The 25027-nt window shown below is 32.4% G+C and overlaps 1 protein-coding gene across 1 annotated transcript in view; it reads right to left on the reverse strand.

Annotated features, from left to right (window-relative positions):
• Positions 1-19247, reverse strand: part of LOC111626957 (synaptonemal complex protein 2-like) — a 62986-nt gene extending 43739 nt beyond the window's left edge. Inside the window, exons 1-3 of the mRNA XM_023370499.1 lie at positions 18424-19247; positions 13867-13952; positions 1295-1329 (exon numbers count right to left, since the gene is read on the reverse strand). Coding sequence (XP_023226267.1) covers positions 1295-1329; positions 13867-13904 — 73 coding nt within the window. The 5' untranslated portion in view covers positions 13905-13952; positions 18424-19247. The remainder of the gene's footprint in view (positions 1-1294; positions 1330-13866; positions 13953-18423) is intronic.
• Between the last annotated feature and the right edge of the window lie 5780 nt (positions 19248-25027).

The raw sequence follows: 25027 nt of genomic DNA on the forward strand, positions 1-25027 counted from the left end.
GTCTCTTTAATCCAGAAAAATTCCAGTAGACTACCTTACAGCTTCAAGGTCAGGAACATTATTTATTGAAATATCATGTAATCTGATATTTCAATAAATGATGGAATGCATGAAGTGAGTATTTTGTAGAGTGTAGGAAGACATGTGATTTGTCTGTATTGTGTAGGATCTTTGGTCTTGTTGTGTTTGGATTTCATGGATATGATGTCCTGTGTAAGAAATTTTGCCATGTCTTATGGATTGTTGATTGTGTGTGTAAAATATTTGGCTAGTTCCTGGTGCATCAATGTAATATTTTGTACAGGTGTCTTCCAACTGTGTTCCTTGTATTGTTATATGCCATGTATGTTTATTTCAATGCAAGACATGATTGAAGTCTCATGCATATTTTCTTGTTCCTTTTTGATCCAGCATGCTTTGTTTTTGTGTGTGTCTGAAATGGACTGAAGAGCAGACCAATAGTCTATGTTCTTTTTCCTGTTAATATGCCATTCTGTTGTGATTGTACAGTGGTGGTTTTTGCATGTAGATTTTATAGAAAAGTACCTCATTGTTTGTGAATAATTATTCTGTTGTTTTCAAAATGGCGTAATAAAATATTTAAGTACAATAGAGTGTCGGTTATCCGAAATGTCAGTTATCCGAAAGAATTCCAGTTGGCAAATTTAAATTTTCACTAGTGCTGTGGCGCTGCAATCTTTGGCTATATCTTGGGCTATTCCAATATTTTTCTTGTTGATGTGTGTGTTTTAGCTGGCAGCACTGGCACTTTTGTGTGGTGTTTTTCTGAGGACTGTGTCATGCTGAATCGAATGTTTTTGATACTAGATCAACTTCTAAAGTATTTTTGTTTTTATATTTTTCAATATATTTATTTTGTTTGTAAAAAATAAAAAAATAATTTTAAACAATACAATAGCCAAGATTATTATTTTAAAAAGTTTACATTAGGCTTAACATCGATGAAAATTTAACGCAAAGCGACAAGCAATGGAGAAAAATTTCAACACGGGATAGATTAATATATTTTTTTGTACATAATCGGTTATCTGAAAAATAAGTTATCCGAACAACCCGAGTCCCCAATTGATTCGGATAAACAACACTCTACTGTACTATTGTTTCAAATTATATATACACACACAATCACACAAAGGCTGTTTCTTTTTCAACCTCTGATGGTCCATAAAACAATGACAAATGTAAATAACAAAATGAATTTATTACCAAAAGTTAGGTACAAACATGGTTACTTTTTGACGTAATCACCGTGAANACATTAAAAATAACTTACCTCCAAAATATGGTAGTTTATTGCACAAATAATGGCTGTATAAAAAAAAAATTTATGTATAGTTTAATGTTTCAATGATATATTTTATAATTAAAAGATTTTATACAATTTTTTTATTATGTATTGTATTAAATTTAAAATTTATTTTTAAAAAATAATCTTAATTAATTTCTTTTTTATTTAAAAATTAAGACGTAGTCACTTCCAAAAATTCTTGGGTGAACCCAAGAATTTTTGGAAGCGAATACATCTTAATTTTTAAAGAAAATTTTATCATCCAGCAAAAATTTAAATCTTAATTATTCTTAAATAAATATGATTCAGTCTTAATAAATACTGTGTTCCAAAAATCAGTTTATTGAAAATAAAAATTCCCAAGAAAGCATATTAATATTTATTTATTTATGACATCCAATTTTTATTCAATAGGTATTAATTGTTTTATACAATTCTGATCTAATATTTAATAGATGCAAGTTTTATATAAAAATCTGCTCCAAAACTCTATGAAATAATTAATAAGCATTGAATAACAATTAAATTAAGTTGCCAAAAATAAAAAACAATTGTATCATAGAATTAATTCAAGAGAAAACATTTTTCTTGATAAAGTGATTTTGGTAAATCTTGTATATAAAAAGGAATTATGTAGTATATTATGCACCATTATCATATATAAACATTGCAATATTATAAATTTACATTGCTAAAGAAACAGAAATAAGAAAACTGATCAAATTATTAAAAAAGCATTCATAATATTTGTGAAACATAACATGCTTACTGGAACTTGAAAATAATAAATATTTTCTTAAAAAATTTTGTAGTAAATGTATATCTTATTAATCCTTCAGAAACTGAAGTGTTTTCCTAAAATGCATATAATTTTTCAATTTCCCAAATTCAGTACTTATGAATATTCACTGTTCAATTTAAATAAAAGTGTATTTCTATATTGTAAATATATCACAGAACTGATGAGATAGCAATAACAGTTCAAAATATTAGAGATACAATAGGAAAAATTTTATAACAACTCTTTAGCCAACTGAAAAGTCAAAATAACATACATTTTGTGATTACTAATACTATGCATACTTATAAAACAATTTTTCTTTATAGCAAAAATTTTGAAAACTGTTACTCAAACAAATTTTATTCCAATTAAAAAAATATACATTTGATTTAAAAAAAAGGTTGCTGGGACAAATAAGTTTAAGCTTAAAAATTCCCAATAGAAACAATACATAAAAAATGTGTCTTCAAACTGTTCCTTTCATGCATATCAAGAATTAACAGTCTCAAGGTGAAGTTAACTTTCCTTTAGAGGCTACTAGTCTACTTTGAAAACATTTTATATGTATTAGATATTGATGAAAAATAAAAGTAAATTCTTATATATCTTATAATAATAATAAAATTTTTACTGTCTGTTGGCATTAAATAAGCTTTTAATCTAAAATTAACAAGCACTTTTGACAAATTCAAAATTGTCTTCTTCAGGTAAAGAACAATAGAATATGAATATGTTATAATGTTCTAATAGAATGATTAATAGCTATGACATATTAGCTAGACAATTAAATGTGTTAACAATCTTGTCCGCAGATCTCTATTTCCACCTATGGCTTTATACTCCAATGTAAAAAATAAAATATCAAAAGTAGAATTTGCACAACCAGCTATTCCATATTTGGGTTCTATTACATTACATATAGCGCATACCTTCAAAAAGCATGCCATAACATTACCAATTAAACCACAACCGTCCCTGCGCAGAATGTTATGCAATGATAGAGATTGCTGGTCATTATTAGAAAAATCAGGGGTATACTTGATTCCTTTACAAGCTCAAACAGGAGCAAAAATCTTTTACATAGGGGCAACATCCAGAAAGTTAGAAAACAGTCTTCAGGAACACAAAAATGATATCAATAATTGTAGAGCTACTATTGATCTTGCCAAAAATGTCTTATAAAATAATTACCATTATGGGCCAACCTTAAACTAATAAAACCATGTTTAGACAATAGAATCCTTTACTTATGGGAATCTTTGTGTACAACAACACACAAAGCTTGTAATAAACCATCTCTTGACCTTGGAGAACTTTGGATCAGTCTATATGATGCTTTAACATGTTAATTTTCTTATATATTTAGATTTCTGTTTCTTTATATTTTCTGTGATGTTGATTTGTATATGTTTTATTGTTTATTATCTGGTGTTATAGCAACCTATGGACAATCTATATGATGTGTGTTCTTTATGTTTTTTACTTTTTCTTAATAGTTTAATTTTTATATGCTTCTAAAATGTATTTTATACCTACTTCAAAACATTGACGTGTTATAATGCTTAAAAAACAGCTAATACATAATAGCTATTAATCATTCTATTAGAATGTTTTCAGTGACATATTCATTTTCTATTGTTCATTACCTAAAGAATACAATTTTGAATTTGTCAAAAGTTCCTGTTATTCTTAATTTTAGATTAAAAGCTTATTTAATGCCAACAGACAGTAAAAATTTCATTATAATTATTTACATGTATTTTCTCTATTGAAAATTTTTAAGTTTAAACCCAGCAACTTTTTTTTATCAAATGTATATTTTTTAATTGATTGTACCAGAGGAATGATTTTAACGTTTTACACATTGAGGAAGATGAGTAGTCTCTAAAGAAAGGTTGACTCCATCATGAGACTGTTAAACATGTCATGGGAAACACATGTACATAAGGTCTCATTATTTGAAATCTTCTCTTACCATTCGATTTTATGTTTGAATTTTAAGATCCAGCTTTTTTTGAATTGAAAAAAGCTTGAAGAAGAACCCAGATGGGGTTATGAAAACATTCGTTACTCAAGTGTTAATCATAATTCACACTGGTTAATGGTTGATGTGAGTCTTATTTTACAATTTTAATTTACATGTATTTCCATATATTTTCTCATTGTTATGACAAAGGTACTTTACAGATATACTGAGCAAATTTTCAATATATATACAAGCACAAACATTCTTAATTGTTAAAGTAGTGAAAAATGCAATACTAAATTCTTGGAAGTGATAAAACTGAAAGGGTTACTTAGTTTTATAACCACTGGATAATTAGTTTCACGGCCTGCAAGAATTACAAGCCTATTTATCACTTAACTTTCTTTTTGGAGACCATCCCCTCTTTCTTGACTAGCTTCCATCTTACTCTGCCAATTTACCTAATCATCACTACAATTGTAAAATTACCATATACTCTAGTTAGAAATTGAATCCTTATATGAGAAAGATGTCTGTGAAAAAAAGAAAATGTTTCTCAGTTTATGAGAAACTAGCAGACCCTGCCACGTGTTGTTGTGGCTCAAAATGTATCTATTATAAATGTATAACACTTCCCCCGTGGGGGGGAATTTTTCGAAAAATTTCTTCTTAGTATACATTCTCTTGACGTACCCTATTAAAACGCAATCAAAAACGCAAAAACCCGCATCTAAAATAGTATAAATAGAAGCAGAGTTCTTTATCATAAGCCTTAATCCTAACCATCTCCCTTCAGTGGGGTTGAATTTCGACACGTATATTATATAAAAACACGTGCGTATTCGAATGCAGCGTTGTGTCAAAATTTCAAAGGAATCAGTAGGAACAAACAAACATTACATTTTTATTTCTATAAATAGATAGAAGATGATCTGCTTTAGTTCATTTTCACAGAAAAGTGTAATGCCTTGCAGAAAAGCAAACTTAGGGCGTTGTACTCGTAGCGCCATCTGTTGGACATAAAAGCCTTAACCTAGATTATATATTTTAATTTATATGAATGTTTAACGGAATAATATACAGCCTATGTCCACCCTGAGGTTCCATTCTAAATATTGGTGAAAGAATTTTTGAAATCAGATGAGTAGTTTCGGAGATTACCTGCTGCAAACAAACTTACATACATACAAACATTACCTCTTTATAATATTAGTATAGATTAGAAATTATTTGAGAGTTAGAATGTGCTGCTAAAAATGTTGAAGTGTGTAGAAAGTTTGATTTGTCATCTTTGACAGTATCAACATTATTGAAAAATAAAGCAATCATCAATTTTAGGATTTATAGATAAAAATACTAACTGAAATTGGGCATATTATTAATTATCTTTATAGAGTGGGTGATGTTAGACTAGGTGTTGCTTGTCGGAGAGATTAGTAAAAAAACAGTTGGATTAGCATAACCAGTTGCGTAACAAAGGAACAAAAAAGTGCACAAAGATTATGCACAGTCTTTACTCACGGAAGGTCAGCGCTAGAAAGGGGAGAGTGAAATGAGGTCACCTTCCCCAAGGGGTCAACAGCACCATCAACCTTTTATTACGTCAGAAGAACATTACAAAACATCGCAATCGTTGATTCTAACACACCCCCTCAATGATTGATCGTTAATACAATCCAATAGCGCGGACCTAATTTCTTATTTCTTAATCTTATTTGCATCTAGCAGCTTTGTTAACAAGTTGGCTGTCATCCGTTCACTCGAACAATAGATTACAGTAATTTTTCCAAATTCTTTAAATCACGTACAAAATGGTATTTTGTGTCTATATGTTTTGTCCGCTGTTGTGCTTTTCCTAATTCTAAAAGTTGAGTACAACTTTGATTGTCCTCAAATATTTTGATAGGGGTTGTAATTGGTAGATTTATTTCTTCTAGAAGTTGTTTCATCCATACAGTTTCTTGAGTAGCTTCTGCCAAGGCTACATACTCTGCTTTGGTGGACGAAAGTGCTACACACTGTTGCTTTTTACTAACCCAATGGATAGGACTTCCTTTTAGCAAGAGCAAATATCCCGTGTTTGATTTGAGGTCTATACGATCGCCTCCCCAGTTGGCGTCTACAGAACATTTAAGTTCTAATTCTTCATCAATACTTCCTAATTTAAGTTTCTTCTTTTTTGTCAAATTCAGATAACAAAAGATTCTTTTTACTTCTACCCAATCACTTTCTGAAGGTTTTGTTATTTTTCTCGCTAATATCGATGTACTTATCGCAATATCTGGATGAGAGTTAGTCGCTAGATATAATAAAGATCCAATAGCACTTCTGTATACATTTTTGAACGTATCAGGCATTTCATTTCTTAAGTATCCTGTATCCATAGGAATATTAGACGGTCTTGAATCGGCTAAGTTAAATTCCTGCAATTTATTTTTGATATATCTTTCTTGGTGAAGTGAAAATATTCCATTCTCATCTCTTTCAAATTGTATTCCCAGATAATATTTTAAGTCACCTAAATTCTTGATTTTAAGCATTTCTTTCATTTCAATCTCAAATTCGGTTAACTTATGTTCCTCTGTGGCCATTGCTATTACATCACCTACATGAATTGCTAAATACAAGCATCTTTTATGGTCTCTGGTATAAAGACAGGGATCGGCTACACTTCTTCTAAATCCTTTAGATAGCAGTGTTTCATTGAATTTTTTATTCCATTCATTTGCTCCTTGTTTCAAGCCATATATATTTTTCAATAATTTGCAAACCATGTCTGGCAATCCTTCTTCGCATCCTTCAGGTTGTTTCATGTATACCTAGTGTGATGAGTCTCCATTTAAGTAAGTGGTTTCGATGTCATAATGCTTAACTTTCATGTTCTTAATTCTGGCTATAGTTAGGAGTGTTCGAAGGGTGGCAGTTTTGATTATGGGGGCATATACATCATCGTAGTCAAAGCCAAACCCTTAAGCGACTAAACAAGCCTTAAAACAATTAACTTTATTGTCTTCATCTCTCTTAATCGTGTATACCCAGTGGTGATATTCGAAATATTTAACAAAGGGTTCGCTAACAGAAAATTTTTCCTTAACAATTTTTTTCGCTCAAATGGTGCATTAGCAACATTAGCGCAAAAACTGACCTTAAGATACCCATATAAATAAAAAAGATGCGTTCGCAAAATTAAGTCAGTTAAAATTTAGCATTGTTTATGCCAGAACTATATTTTTTTGATAAATAATAAAAAAAAGTGTTCAAAATGGTTTATTTTGTACATATTTTAATATTTTTCATTCAAAATATTTTATAAACATAAAAATTGGCTTTTTCTCAAGAAAAAACTTTTCTAAATGATTTATTTTATCATTAGGTATTATTATAATAATAGATAGATGTCATCGTCTCTCAAAATACAATATCTTTTTTATTTTTTTGTCGATAGTCGGACACGTGTTCCGCAGCCATCTTGTATTTTCTCGCGTGCATGGGATTGTGGGATCTTTCGTATGACTGGACCTAGTTTCAAGAACTCTCTTGAGTCGATCGCGATTGAACCTCGTTTCAGTCAAGATTGAAACGGTCGATGGAAGTTGCACCAAGGCGAATGGGGCATAAGGCTCTAGCAGTGTTACAGAGTACTGTATAATACGTATATTTTAATATATTTTTTAAAAGAAACAAAACCACTGAGAAATGTTACGTGTGTTTAACAATGGGTTCGGAAAACTTTGAAAATGTTAACAACGGGTTCGGCTGAACCTGTGTGAACCCGCTGAATATCACCACTGTGTATACCCATCTGCTTCCTACTGCAGTTTTACCTGGAGGTAATTTCGTAATTTTCCATGTGCCATTATTTCTCATGGCTGCTATTTCCTTATCCATGGCTTCGCTCCATTCTTTGAAATGTTTGCCTGCGATTGCCTCGCTATATTCTCTCAGTTCTACTCTATCATCAGGCACTGATAAATTTATTGTTTCAATTAACCTTATAGTTGATACTCCCTTAGTAGTTCTTTCCGATCTCCTTAAATATATGCCAGTTTTTTCCATTTCTTGTCCCCTTGTTTTCGTTTTGCATTCTTCTTTTAAATTTGTATTATTAACTATTGTAACTTGTTTCGAATTTTCATTATCATCGTGTATATCAATTTCGGAGTCTCTGTGCTTGACAGTTTCCAGAAAGTGAATATTTCTGCTTATTGTTATCAGTTTTTGTGTCAACTAATCGATAAGCTTTTGATGCTCTCTCATATCCTACAAAAATTAGTTTTGTGGCTTTAGGTTCTAGTTTCTTCCAATCTTTAGGTTTAACAACATAGGCTGAGCATTTGAAAATTCTTACATGCGAGAGGTTTGGCTTCTTTCCATGCCATTTTTCATATGGAGTTGTTTCACTCACTTTAGTAATTAATCTATTCTGTAGGTAATTTGCATTATTCACAACTTCTCCCCAGTATTTGTTTTGTAATCCAGCATCAATTAACATGAATTTTGTCATTTCTGTCAGATATCTATTTTTCCTTTCTGCTACTCCATTTTGTTGCGGGGAATAAGGTGCTGTAGTTTCCCATAGAATACGTTCATTTTTAAAGAACGTCTTTAAGTTGATACTTGAAAATTCACCTCCTCTGTCCGATCTGATTCGTTGAGGAGTTCTTCCAAATTTTGTTTGTACATATTTAACATATTCCTTTATTTTATCAAGTACTTCACTTTTATGTTTAAGAAGATATATTTCGGTGTACCTACTGTAATCATCTATCATGGTTAAAATGTATTTGTTGCCTCTTGGCATTGCTGCTTGCATTGATCTGCATACGTCAGTGTGTATTAATTCAAGTAATTGATAGGTTTTAATTTCCGATTTCTTTGGAAAACTCTTAGTAGTCATCTTGGCCTCGATGCAATATTCATAAGGTTTGAATATGCGACATTTCTGAATATTTATTCCTGTAGCCAATTGCTTATTCTGCATCAAAATTATGGAGTTTGTGTCATGTTGCCCTAATCTTCTATGCCATAAATGGATGCATTCCTTCGTATCATTAACTATTGTAAGCGCTTTATAAGATTTATTGAGCTCAAACAAACATGTGTTTGCTGTTGCTGCTGTTACTCCATTTTTCTGGATAGAGCAAATGTTTCCTTCAAATTTTATGGCAAACTCTAATCACGTTAGTCTTCTGACTGAGATTAAATTTCCTTTAAGGTGTGGACATATAGCACGTCTTTCGTATATATTTGATGTCATTCATTATTTTCATCCATGCAGGTTATCATTACATTGCCTTTACCTTCAGTGTATAGAGCTTGACCATTGGCTAGTATCACTCTCTCTATGTTTACTATTAATGGTTGTGAATAAATGCTTCTCGCAACACATATGCGACAAAGCTCCCAAGTCTACGTACCATTGATGAATCTTATTTTGTGTTCCTGTCTTAAAACATACGTAGGCTTCCGTTTCTGCATGTTGTTCATCACTTTCCGCATAAATTTTGTTGATCTGATTTGGATGTTTTTCTTGTAAAAACGCCGATTGGGGGGAGAGATTTTTTCCCCTACCGTCGGGATGGTCTAAGGTCTTAGCGTATGTGGGTGGAGGTTTTTAAAGGCAGCAAAGACAAGTGTTTACAAAGGTAAACCGTTTATTCCGGACGATAATGCTTACATAATTTTTGTTGGCAAAGGTCCTTAAGTTCAGAACTTCGGGTTGTCTTCGTAAGTTGTTTTTGGTGTCGATCTGGTCCTACGCTGGAGGGGCCCCGTGACTGCGTCGAGTGAAAGTTCAAGATCTGAAGTGAAAGCACACAAAAAATGAAAGGAAGCACGACAGCTGTCGACAAACGAACACAACAGGTAGTCTAGGTGGAAAAGTCTTAGTAGAAGTCTTAGTGGAAGTCCTACTGTTAGTGGAAAGTCTTGTTGTCCTTGAATTTTGCGTTTTTATAAGGTTTTTGCGATCGGCTCCTTGTCAATTGGATAGATCTTACATCACCGTTTTCCAATTGGTCATCCACCTGTCTCCAGGTGTAAATGGAGCTTCGTTAAGTTCGTGGAAAAGGTCGGCTGGAGATGGTTCATTCGACACCATCTTTTCGAATCTGATCACTTTTAATTGTTGACTATGACACCTTCGCTCATCTAGACATTTTTTTTTTTATCTAGTTTTGTTTTGCTTTCTAAACTGCGTCTTAACTTTTAATATTTTAAATTTTCTTCTTTTTACATCTAAAATTTGGTTTTTCCGTCAACTTTTGATGAACGTCGACGTCAAAGTCGGGTGTCGCCGATTCGACACTTATAAATTGCTTTCCTGACGATTTAACATAACAAATTTTTACATATCTTTCCTTTTTTTTAGGGGGAGGGGCTATTTCCAGGGCCCCACATTCTTTCCATGTTGCATATTTCCTACATTCTTTCTTTACATGTCCCTGTTTTTTGCAAAAATAATAACTTTTCAGCAAATTCCTTTTCTGAGTTACTGGGTGTGCTCCCACTTTAAATGCTTTATCCACTTCATATTCTTCATTTGATGAGGTCTTTCTTCTTAAGTGTTCCTCAAGTAATTTATTACATACTAACTCCTGAATTAAATCTTCTTTCTGGACAAGTCTCTAGTGCTGTTATTAAAGTGTTATAGCTGTCTGGCAAGCTACTAAGTAATAATGCTATTTTTAATTTCTCAGCTAGAGTTTCTCCCAGTGCCACAAGACAATCAATCAATTCCTCCATGTTGGCCAAGTGTATCTCCATGTCGCCGTTTTCTTCTAGTTTTAAATTGCAAATTTTCTTCAATAGATAAACTTTATTTGATAGTGTAGACTTAATGTGGTGTTTCCTTATGGCTTCCCAAGTTGCTTTAGCTGTAGTTTCCTTTCTTACTAATGGCAGTTGATTGTCTTCCATCAGGAGGCCTATTATGGCGCATGCCTTTCCATCCTTTATTAACCAAGATGAGTCAGGATCCGAGGGTATTTCCTTTTGTATTATGTCCCATAATTCGTCTTTTATCAACAGCAATTCCATCTTATATTTCCAAATGTAATAGTTGTTGTTGTTGTTCAATTTAGTGATGGCAACGTAACTTTTATCCACCATTGTGAAATCTCGTGTGTTCTTGCCATATATTCTTCTTACATAAGTTTCTTGAATTTACCTTTTCTTTCTTGTTCTCCTTATGCTTAATTAGTTGTTGCCATAACTGGGCCCATAACCTGTTAGACTAGGTGTTGCTTGTTGGAGAGATTAGTAAAAAGGCAATTGGATTAGCATAACTGATTGTGTAACAAAGGAACAAAGAGTGCACAAAGATTACAAACAGTCTTTACTCACAGAAGGTCAGTGCTAGAAAGGGGAGAGTGAAATGAGGCCACCTTCCCCAAGGGGTCAACAGCACCACCAACCTTTTATTATGTCAGAAGAACATTACAAAACATCGTGATCGTTGATTCCAACAGGTGGTCGGTTAATGAACAGTTTGGTTAATGAACAAATCAGTTAATGAACACTTTCACAAAAGATTTTTATGTTTGGACAACAAACACTTCACAGAGCAAACACAAGAAGAAACGATGTAAAATATGAAAGACCAATTGGTATTCCTTGTCTTTAGGCAACAATTCGAAACTTTTCAGAGCACGGGAGACATTGAAATTGACATTCAACCCGGTATATACTGATTGGATAGTATTCCTCTGAACTTTGAAACTCTCTCTTATAATTCCAGCCTTCTTCTATTTTTCTGACAAACAATTCTTTTATAGTATTTGCAAGACTGTCAGGCGGGCACTTGTTAAGTTTTGCGTCAATTTTTATTTTTTTTGAAAGGTAAAAGTATAATAGCAAAGGTAGAGAGTGGGCAGAAGATATCTGATGTTGCTGGGCAGTATGGCTCAAACAGGTCTACAGTAGGCCACAGTTCAATCTTATCTAAGAAAAATACTGTATAATCAAGAAGACTCAAGCAGCTAAAAGGAGTAACAATAATCACATCTGAGAAATAAAGAACATTGAAGAACTCATAATGAAACCTGAAAATGATCTGACGACAGAAGAACGCCAAGAAACTTGGCGAGATATGTTTTCTTCTGAAAAAGAGGATTAATGCCAATATCTGCTATTAAACATCTTTTGAAGAAGTGAGAGGATGTCAGATAATGGTCTTAGAATGGCATCCAAACCAGGTTGAGGTTAATAGACTTAGAGATCTCTACAATTACAATGCTATTAATTACTTCTGAAAAATCCTGAAGAGAGAAAAGCAATTGACATTAGACAGATTCTTTAACCTCCACAAACAGAAAAAACATGACTAATAAAAATGCAAGACTGTGTTTATATGTATTTTTATTATTACATGTAAATAAATGTAGTAAGTATATTTTTTATTTTTATGACATACGATAAAGGCAGTCCATCGAAGGGAGGTTTGCCATACAAAATAAGACATCGTCATACAAAAGGTATCATCATACAAGGCTGTTATAAGAATCCGAAAGGAAGTCATAAAACATAGTACTACATTCGAAGTATACAAGCTTGTTAAAAGAGAAGATTTAAAGGAACTGTCCATAGAATATATAAGAAGAGAAATATCAAGAAAGGAAGAAGACCCTCATATAGATACAGAGAATATATGAAAGACCTGTGGAAGGTAATATAAGTTAGATCGATGTGAACTCTCTCTCACACGTTAGGTTTAAAAATAATCTAGGGTTAAGATTTAGGATTAGGTTAGATTCATTCTTTTGTATATTTCTATATTTTGATTCATTAAATGTTTTGATTTGTTATATAAAAATAGTTTGGTTAATATTGTCTTTAAATTTCCTTCGCTCCTCTTACTCACGTGTGTTAATATCAGTTAATGTTTTATTGTATGTGGATAACGCGTGTTAATCCACGTACAATAAAACTGATTAACTGGTGTCGGGAATCCTGATGGAAGGAAAAGGGTGATTACGCAATCATCTGATTCCACTTTAAATTAACATTCAAACTGTAAATGAACTTATTAGTTAAAGCCCTCCACCCTCGATTTCTTGAGATAGAAAAGCCATTCTTCTAGACAAACAGAGGACTAGTTTAATAACTAGACGCCGATTAAGTGGTACATGAGTAAAAACTACTCCGTATCCCCGGCTAGCCCCTCACACTCAGTCAAAATTTCATTTTGAGCACAATCCTTGTTTGACCTGTATTACAATATAAACATTATAAATTTCAATAAGTTAAAAATCTAATATTAGAATATTTTAATAGCAGTGTCATCAAGCATTTCATTATTTCATAAGACATGGTAGCCAAACAAGTAAAACTTTTCTGAGTGGGAAATGACATTGCACTGTTTAACAGTACTATTGTAAGAGCACACAGCACACAATCACTTTAATAAAATTATTTTTATTTCATATACTAGTTTGATCAGTATTGGTTTTGATAAAAAAGTTAATTTTAATTGTGTATAATAATTTATATAATTACAATGTAATAAAATCAAAAAATTATCTTATGATTTTACTTTTATTTTGGGATGTTGCAGTTTTGCAATGCTTATCACAAGCTGCTACTGAACATTCAATATAATTTCACTATAATTTCAATAATCCAATGGTAGTAAGGGAAATTCCAAAGATTATGAATTGCTTTTAAATTACACATTTTTCTTATAACTGTCTCACAATGACTATTTTTTACAAAACAAAAATTATAATAATCTACATAAATTTTATGAAAAATAAAAGAATGTACTGTATAAGATTAATTGTTGTAATAATAGAATTAAAATACATTACTTACAGTACACTTTTACTTTTGAAAATATCTTTTCGGAACATAGTTAAAGTATTCTTTGATCTTAGCAATTGATTAACTATAATAAGTGCCTATAAAAATAAATTTTATATTTTATAGTGCATATAAAAATTAGTGTGATAATTTAAAGTTTATTATTGCAGAAAATAAATATCTTCAAATCAATATCTAAATCAAATAAACCAATGCTAAAGTTTTACATCTTTTATGCCTTTATTTGTTCTTTTGAAAAGCCTGCAAAAACAACATTTTTTTTAAGTAGAGAGAATAAGATAATAAATAAAAATATCACTTGAAATCACTTGCCATGGTAAAATAACATCAAATGATATGAATTTATGCCAGTTGACAGAAATAATTTTAAATGACAAGTAAAGTTATTTGTAACTATTTATTTTGTGTAAAAGAATATTAACTAATGAGAAAGATATGAATTATCAAACAACCTGCCAGATTATTTTTTGGGCTATATTAATGCTAATTAATAATTGATACAAAGCAATTTGGAGAGAAATATGTGATTAAGCTGCCATCTTATGTTAAATTTAATAATTAATTCATTGATTTTCAATTTTAATTTAGACTATTTTATAAGAAAAAAAAGTCAGCCTGGAGCAGATCTAAAATCCACAACTCTTGCTTACCTTGCAGATGCATTGCAGGTAAGCTACCCAGCACCTACCAGGAGTGTGTCTGGCCTTCACTTTCAGAGCTATTTATTAACTAATTAATTTAAATATAACCATACCGATTACTCAAAGCACCAATTGAAGGCAATTTTAGAGCTCATGGCCCTCCATGACTCTCAGCCAACTTACACTTTTATTCCAGATGTGTATATATATATATATGTAAAAAAAGTTTTATTTATATGGGGTTAGTTCTGTGATCATATAACTCGTGTGTGTATATATATACGTTTACNAGCATTTCAAAATTGTTACGAAATTGTATCAAAACGAAATTTAAATTTAAAGAAATTTGTTTTATTTGTAAACAATCTAGCCTAAAATTTTGATTTTATTTAAAAACTGAAACCTTAATAAATATAAAAATTGGATTTTTGACTCTGAAAATCGAAAAAGTTTGCAGAAACAAAAATCTTTGCATTACAACGTCATTCGCAAAAATCCGAAACGGAAGGAACATGGCGGACATACTGTACGCTGCATGCCACATTTTAATACTAGTAGCCCGGGACGCTCCCTAGTGGGCGTTTTAGCAGTATTACAAATTCCTATGAGGCATGTTTAAAGCAGCGGCAGCTTTACGTTCCTCCACAGTGGCGTATTTCTTTGGTCGTGCCTACAGTGGCTAGCCACTGTAGTCGTGCCATGAAAGGTTTCTATTATTATATTAAAAAATTAGCTTAACTATTTCAAACCTTATCGTTTTATCGTAGCGGTTCAAATCTATCCGGTTTTTCGTTATTCGCCTCCTAGTGAACATTACAGGCATTCCGTGACAATAATAAATTCCTATTACAAATATAATGAATTATTTATATTGTTATATTGACCAAATAATAATTTATTGGCCAAATGAATAATAATAATTTATATTGTTCATTTAAATAATAATTAAAATTGTTAATTTAATTTGAATGTTTTAAATATGACACACGATAGGGGCGCCTCTAGTGTCCGTTATCAAACGGTTACGGGACAGACGGACAGTTCAATGGGTTATATATATAGATTATAGTTATTAATTTAGATAAGAGATGGCATCAAACATCTACCTCTAGTACCAAATTACTTAGTTTCTAATGATTAATTATAGCATATTAATAGTCCAATTAATTATGGCTTGAGTTTGGATTAGTATGTAAAATTTTATTCGTAAAACAACATAAAAATGTAGTTTGGAGTTCATGCCAATACACTTTTTTGGGAGAAAGAATAAGTCAACAAAAAACAACGTTAATTAAAGAGCATTTTTATGATGATATTTTAATTTTCTTAGCAATAAAATGTTTGGATAAGTGTGATTATTGTAATAAAAATTTATTAAAACTATTTTTAATGTCAGTTAAATGTACTTAATTTTTTAGTTACTTAACAACAAAGGAAATCTAACCAACCAGATGGCTTAGATGGTTATGGTATCAACCTGCTGCTCTGATAGATTCAGGATTAAATCCAGGCTAGCAACCCCAGGAATTTTTCATGGATGTCTATATCAGACCAGAGCAACTCTGCCATCATGAAGAGGGCACCAAAAGACATTCCTAATTAAGTTCCTGATTTGTATTAAATGATAAAAAATGGAATAAACATTACATTAAAAAAAATAAAATTGCAACCTCCAATGGTCCAAGTGCATTTGCATTATACATTTATATGAATTTATAGTATTGTATTGCACAATCAAACATGTACAAAGTCACTTTGGTAGTGAGTTTTTTCATCTGGTAAGGAATAAACTAACCTATACAGAATAGTATATACCAATGTTGTCAGATATTCATACCATCTAAACTCAATTCAAAAAAAGAGTTTTAATGACAATCAAAAAAAATAAAAACTAACTGTATATTTGCATTAATTCTTAAAAGGTGCAAAAAATAGGACTTGTTGTGAGTGCAAGATACCCTAGCAGTGACATTATCTCATTTTTTATCAAGAGCTTTTTAATAAATTATATTCCCCATTTAAAATTGCAATTATTATTAAAATGATGGACAATCCTTCAAAATCCTCAATTCCACAACACAACTGCAACACTGATATATTTTTGTTGTGTTGATGTTAATATTGATTGCAAAAGAAGCATGGATTTTTTTCTGTAAATGTGTTAAGTCTAATCAGAGAACAAGTATGTACCAGAGAAACAAAATGAATGAATGATAATTTAAAATTTTCAAATGGAATTGGTTATTTTTTATATAAAATTTGGTTGAAGAAAAATTTTTCTTCTACACCAAATTTTATACAAAAATGAATGAATGTTTTAACCTAAACAGGAAAATAAATTAAAGTCTTAGAGGAATCATGATTTGGTGTTGAGATTAATAAAACTAGTGCTTTTGTCATTTTATATGGATTTTTAAACACAGTTAACAACTTACCTTGATGTACAATTTATGCCAGGGGTTGGCAACCTTTCAGCAGTGTTATGCTGAACATAAGTTGTAGTGTTATTCCAAGTGCCGACTTAATTCTATCAAGTTTATTATATATGTTATCAAAATTAGATTTAAAATTTTGAAGTTAATTTGTTAATTGAATTATGTTCTTACATGTGAAGCGCTTGCATAACACATAGATGGTGGCACGGAGCGTAAACTCATGCACTGTAATAGAAATATACAAACAATAGATTCGTTTTTAATGTATCACAGCCTTTGATGAACTATGACTTCCATTTAAATGTGTAATTAATAATTAATATATAATTTTTACTACATTTCTATTCAGAGTGCCACTGAAAATCATCTTGCATGCCATAGATTGCCTACCCCTAGTTTATGCAAATCCCTAATAAAATTACTGTCATCTGATATAAAATCATCTCAGATTTATAGCTTCATTTCAAACAAAATAAATAAATAAATAAAAGCTGTGTCAGAGTTGAGCATGCATTTTCAGATACCAGTGATAATGGTTGAAAAGTTTAAAAAAATAATTAAAATATAACAACACCAAACGATCGCCTAATTATCGGGCTATAATATGGCTATTTTAAATGATTGGAACTAAGTAATTTGACAATTAGAGGTAGGCGTTAGGCGCCATCTCTTAATTAAATTAATAATTAAATAAATAATAATTAAATAAATAAATTTAGAACATTCTGGAATAAAAGAACTGACCCGGGACGGGGCTTGAACCCGCAACCTCCGCTTGCCGTGCGGTGCGCTTGCCAGTTACCATATAGCAAATATTGCCAAGTAACAACAATTTATTGAAAATTTAATAATTTTTTCATCATTCAATATTTGTAAGATAATTCTATAACTTCTTCTTTAGAAAGAAACCATATTTGATTCCTAACACTTTTAGTACATACTGTATTTGGACAAATTAAACTATTATGAAAACCTAATCACTGGCCTACATAAAACTGCCTAAAAGTTTAAAACCAAAATAATGATTTTGATATGTGATTAAAACAGGCAAAACTCATATTTTTTTGCCTAGAAAAAAACTTTATTCTAAGTAACAATTTTAACTAATTACAAATTTTAGTTTACAAAATGTGTCAAATTATCATTAATAAATAGCATATGCTCTAAATGTGGCAGAATGATTTATTGTTACACATAGCTGTTATAAATACATTGGACATTAGATAACATTAATGTCATGTAATAGTGAATTAATGGAGAAAGTTTTTCTTTTGCCAAAACATACCAATATCTAGCCAAACTGTAGTCTGAATAATCTGGAAATTAATATGATTATTATAGAATATTTGGGCTTAACAAATTACAATATTTCATTTTTTGATCTTATAAATAAAATGCTATTAATAGTCAACATGATAACTATATATCTTTTTGTTAGAATATAAAAATATAATTGAATTATTTTTCTTTACCTGTTTTAATGAACATATAAAAATGTTTTCAAGTGTAACAAACTGCAACAATGATTTTAAAATTTTTATTGCTGGTTCTTTTTCTGAAAAAATAAAATGAAAATTTTTTTTACAATTAAAAATACACTATGAAAATCACATATTGCATATCACACAATTCTATAATTATGAAATTTGATAATAGAAACCTTATGCAGTTGAAAAACTTCATTCTACAGTGATATAACAGGCTCTGCATAATGGCAGAGCCTAGGGCATAAAAATTAAAGTGACATTAAACAATAACAGGTTCACTCTCCAATTGTCAAGATCAAGAGAGGTGATTGGTGGCAGCAGTCATTGGTATTTAATGTTGTCTTAATTTTTCTGCCTTAACTGTAGAATTTGGGAAGTCTGAAGCCTGAAGCATAGGAGTCCTAAACTATTTGAATGATTTTTAAAATTATACGCAGTATTAAAAATAAAGCCCAATACATATTAATTCAATTCAATTTCTAAGTTTTATTTTAAAATAAAATGATAACACTCTTTACAGAGACTAATCATAATTTAAATGCAAAAAGTCAGTATCAGATGGCTGGGACCTTGAAATTAATATTGTAAGAGTTTGTAGTATTTGCCATGGTAGCATGTCTGTTAGGAAAATGTCTAACATACAGCATATCTACAAAGTGCGTCCAAAAAGTAAGAATCAGTTAAGTGTAAAAATATTTTGTAAAAAATTTTTAAAATGTTCTTATTGCAAAATACTGTATATTAATACTACTATTCTAAATAATCACTACTTAAATTCAAGTATTTGTCCTGTTATGACACTACCTTTTGGTGGTGTCATAACAGGACAAATACATTATCAAAATTAGTCAAGGATAGTTTGATAACATAATATTTGATAACAGAAAAATAACAAGTATTACTTCATCACAGAAGTTTACCACCAAACCTTTTAACCACTCCTGTATAATGTCTTATCTATTGATGACTTCCTAGACTCTGGCCATCCAAAAACCTCTGATAGAAAAACAAGTAGTAATCATTAGGGACAAATTCAAGACTGTATGAAGGATGCTTGATAATTTTTTTCCAAACTGTTTGAGTAATGCACATACAGTAAACTCCCAATTATCCGTGCATGAATTTAATTGCAAAAAATAATTATATGTGTATGTATTTTTTATATAGTTGCTCGCTTTCATGTTTACGCATCCTATAAGTGTGCACGTGTTCACATTTAGATGTTTTAGATGTTTGAAGCGGGTGGTAGGGGTATCTGAAGTCAGCTGGACTGGTTTTAGTTAGGCCACTTTTTTTGCGTCGGATGTTTCTTTTCAGAGAAGAAAACAATAATGAGTATATTTATACAAAGTTTCATTTAGTTGCATTAAGATTTGATTATATGTATAATACATATTATATATAATATTTTTTTCAAATAACTTTCCCATAAATACTTTTAGTGTAAAACTACGTAAAATAAAACGTTTTTTTTTTTTTTTTTAATTTTCAGATAAGTACCCTTAAAATGCTTAATAATCAAAAGAAAAATACTTACTATAAAACAAAAACTAATGTTAATTGAAAAATTTGAAAAACATACACTGAACCAATTTACGGTGTGGTACGATCGACTAACAAGTACAAAAACAAACATTTTCGAACCCCTTCTGGGCTCTTCATCAGGTTCCTACAGTTTTAGCTCGTAAATTCGATTACCGAATGCTTTCCAAATAACTTCATTCTTGAGTTTGAATGGTTCTTTTAAACTTATACGTCACGCATGAGTGACAAGTCTGCCTGCTCGGATATAACGAGCAGCTAAAGCATGCTGTGTATCACAGCATGCTGTGTCGATTGCCAGGCCATCAACAAAATCATCTCCTCTTTAAAATTTATGCACGTAGTTTTGATAGAGGATTTAAAGATGTGCATCGCCTCTAACCACTTGAGATGTTCATTGGGAGGCACCCCAAGGAGAAGATTGGCCCTATTAAAGTCAGCAACTATGTTCGGATATGTTGCGACGGCCGTGCTGGTTCTCCCATGACGAATATCCGCCCTATGTTCTTGCATTCTGATGCCTATGGATCTTTTAGTAAAACCTATATATACTAAATCCCTATTGAATCTATTATCTCTCAAATGGACACTATAGATTCCTGATCTTCTGCTGGGAATTAGGAGGGTCCTTCCCATAACTTAAGATGCTAAAAATAGTGCAACACCTCCTGTAAGCAATACATATTTGGCACTTCCTGGCAATCTTGTCGTATATAGATCTTACATATGGGTTATAGGTGATGGGGATCCATTCTATGTCTTCTGGTTGGTTACCAATGTGTTAGTCTACCAGCCGTGCGCTATCTACATATATCCGGCTATAATTTTGTATCATCTTACATATAGGTTTGCGGTAACCATGTTCTGTGGCAACTTGCTAACTCCACAGGGCTAGCGATATTGTATGGTTATCCAACTGTGGAGCGAGTAGGGTATGTACAGCCTTCTCCAACCTCTGTGTAGGCGCTCTTGCTCTAGCAAAAGCGCCTAACACAATTGAAAGAGATCACATCCTACTGGTATGTTACAGTTTTGGACTTTAAGTCCCTATACCCATCAATTGAACTCCCTCCCGCTTTCTGCGCTCTAAGGGACATGCTGTTTTGTATAGTCGGGGATAACACGCAACACAACCATGTACTTGAAATGGTACATTTAATATGTTATAGTTCTGTGTTCCAGTTCAATGGTGAAGTCTACACACAAGGCAGAGAGGTCCCCATGGGCAGCCCAGTTTCAGGGGACTTATGCGAGATGGTAGTCCGGCAGTTGGAGAACAAAGTCCTCCCAAAATTCCTCCCTAATATCATACTACCGTGTTTCCCCGAAAATAAGACATCCACAGAAAATAAGACCTAGCACAGATTTTGCTGAATTGCAAAATATAAGACCTCCCCCCGAAAGTAAGATCTAGCGAAGTTTTTTTTTAGTCATAACGGTCATTAACAGATGGTTGAAAGTGGCCGTTGGCTTTTTGAAAGTACAGCCACTGATTGGTCAGCAGACAATTACGCCACACGGCATGATTTGCATAAGACTATGCCTTGGGAATCACAGATTTGCATAACGTTACGGCTGGTGATGGCTAATTGGTCGGCCGGGAATCACGCCACATGATATTTGCATAGTGCTACGGTTCAGTAAGCACTAATTGGTCATCGAGTCCGATGTTGACGCTATAAAAAGGCGACAGTTCGACACACCGGATATACGTCACTCTCGTCTAAGTTCGACTTGGGAATTTTTTTGTTCAATGATAAATGTGAATTCTTCTTCCTGGAAAAAATAAGACATTCCCTGAAAATAAGACCTAGCTCATTTTTCAGAGCAAAAATTAATATAAGACACTGTCTTATTTTCGGGGAAACACGGTATATAGGAGATATATTGATGACATTATTATTTTTTGGAAAAATGTGCCTGATATAACAGCCTTAGTGGATGCTTATAATAATAACCCATATGGGTTGATGCTAGAATTAGAACAATCTGACCCCGCAAAGGTCCATTTCCTAGATATAAATATTAGGTTAGAAAAAGATGGCATCAGCACTGCGGTGTACCATAAACCAGGATCTATGTCATCGTACATCCCTGTGGGGTCATGCGATCTGGTTTCCTACAAGATAGTGACATATAAAGCCTTAATCAGAAGAGCCTTCACACATTCTTCTAACATACAGGCTCGTGATAAAGAGCTAGTGTCTATACTAGCTCTTTATCACGAGCCTGCAGAACATGGTTACCACAAACTTATATGTAAGATGATACAAAATTATAACTGGATATATGTAGATAGCACACGGCTGGTAGACTAACACATTGGTAACCAACTGGAAGACATAGAATGGATCCCCATCACCTATAACCCATATGTAAGATCTATATACGACAAGATTGCCAGGAAGCGCCAAATATGTATTGCTTAAGGAGGTGTCCCACTATTTTTAGCATCTTAAGTTATGGGAAGGACCCTCCTAACCCCATCAGAAGACCAGGAATCTATAGTGTCCCTTTGAGAGATAATAGATTCAATAGGGATTTATATAGGCTCTACTAAAAGATCCATAGGCATCAGAATGCAAGAGCATAGGGTGGATATTCGTCATGGGAGAACCAGCACGGCCCTCGCAACATACCCGGACATAGTTGCCGACTTTAATAGGGCCAATCTTCTCCTCGGGGTGCCTCCCAATGAACATCTCAAGTGGTTAGAGGCGATGCACATCTTTAAATCCTCTATCAAAACTACGTGCATAAATTTTAAAGAGGAGATGATTTTGTCGATGGCCTAGCAAGAGTTGATACACAGCATGCTTTAGCTGCTCGTTATATCCGAGCAGGCAGACTTGTCACTCATGCGTGACGTATAAGTTTAAAAGAGCCATTCAAACTCAAGAATGAAGTTATTTGGAAAGCATTCAGTAATCGAATTTACGAGCTAAAACTGTAGGAACCTGATGAAGAGCCCAGAAGGGGTTCGAAAATGTTTGTTTTTGTACTTGTTAGTCAATCGTACCACACCGTAAATTGGTTCAGTGTATGTGATTGTTATATAGATGTGGTGAGTAGTTAATTTTTTTTAAATTTGAAAAAGGTGAATCTACATTTTGTATTTTAGAAATAAATAATTATAGTTCGGATTATCTGTGCCACCTCTCCCCACCATTAGCCCGGATAATCGGGAGCTTGCTATATATGAATTACAGTATCAAGTCAAACATTTATCATACATCAAACTCCAGCAGTTAGTAGTCCATGTCATTAGTTCTGAATTGATCAGCATAGCTGCTTAAGACAATACAATGCTAAATTTATAATCATTCCTTGGTTTACAAATTCACAAAAAGAATGCATTTGAAGTCCCAAAAATCCACAAACAATGTTCCAAGCCATCATCATCTACTTTATCATCTTTGGCTTTGGAGACCCTGTGTGAGAGTAGCCAAGGACATAGGTCTCAATCTACGCCCCTTAAGGCTGGTATACACGGTAAGGAAATCCTCAAAGGATGTGCTTAAAAGACGAAAAAAACTAGGATATAACTGGCTGGATTGAACATAGCATTTTACAAAACTTATTAAAATATCTCCCAATGTATAAAGAATTATTTTTATTTAAAAATGGATAGATAGAAAAAAAATCACGGTTAATCCTCAAAGGATTTCCTTACCGTGTATACCAGCCTTTACGGGCACTAGTCGGTAAGACCAGTTCTCTAACTTTAATAGGAGAGTGTTATCAAAATTGATCCAAACGGCGAAGTTCAGATGCTCGTCAGGTTCCCGACACCAGTTAATCAATCTTATTATACGCGGATTAACACGCATATGAGATCTGATTCGGTCACACAATTAGGAGACATTTTAGTTGGAAACGAAATAATAAATTTAATAAACAAGAAAATAAATCATACAAAAGGTGGATAAACGAGAGACAGAACTACTACAACCAATATACACATCGGTAGATAGCTATACTTATATTCTACCCTAGTCGCGATTGAGAGAGAGCTCACAAAAATTGTTATAAAACATACGACCTGTTTCAGTTGTCGTTCGTCTTCTTCTCTGTATGCAAGTTCAGTTACTTCTTCGTATGGGAGATCAATACATGCACACATATAAAAGTATATTTCCTACGTGCAGACTTATTCCGTATGTGACTCGTCTGAGGACGTTGGTCATCAGGAGGGAAACGTATGTGGAGTTTGTATGCTTTCGGATCTGTCGCTGAACTCCCCGAATTCAGACAAGTTCCCTCTATATCTTCTGAATGCCGACCAATCATCGGCCAGTAACTCTTTCGTGAGAACGGATGAAAGGGGGGATGAATGAGGGGTAACCATTTCCCATCTGAGCTGGATTTTAACCAGATAAGGGAAAGTCAGAGGATGTTCTCTTCTGTGAAAGGAAGTAACATCTGTTATCTGGGTTTTTCCCACGTTAAAACAGTATTTTTCTCACAAAAATTAAAGTAATATTTGATGACATTATTTTAACGTAAATAATAAAATATTAATTTAGACCCAGGGGCCTTTCAGGTCTCACACCCTGTATGCCATTATTGTAAAGAATTGTTTTCTGGTTCATATGAACAATTCATACTTCATCATCAGCCAATGTGCCCGCATAACTCATTGCAGTTTTTGTGATAACACTCCAGAAACAGCAAAAATGGTTGCCTTGCATTTCTTCCTTATGGATGTCTATCAACAATTTTGGCACCCTTCTAGCACAATGTTTTTTGTAATGGAAGTGTCACATTATGATAAAATAGAATACAATGTAAATGCCAGTGTTATATTTTGCAAAAACTTTCAGTTTGTTGATTTTTACAATAAAAGAAAAAGTATGTCATCTAAATAAAAAAGACTTTGGTGACAAAATTAAAGTGCTAGACCATCTGCAAGGGAGAAAATTCAGTAACTATGATTAATTTACAATGAAAATGCAAATAATCTATTATAAAGTTTTAAGAAAAAACAAAAATAAGATAAAAAATGTAGTAGAAAAAACTATTTTATATGAAAATGTATTTCTCTATA

Source organism: Centruroides sculpturatus, unplaced genomic scaffold, assembly GCF_000671375.1.
Source record: "Centruroides sculpturatus isolate CEXI.00-Female unplaced genomic scaffold, Cexi_2.0 scaffold531, whole genome shotgun sequence".
NCBI classification, from domain to species: domain Eukaryota; kingdom Metazoa; phylum Arthropoda; class Arachnida; order Scorpiones; family Buthidae; genus Centruroides; species Centruroides sculpturatus.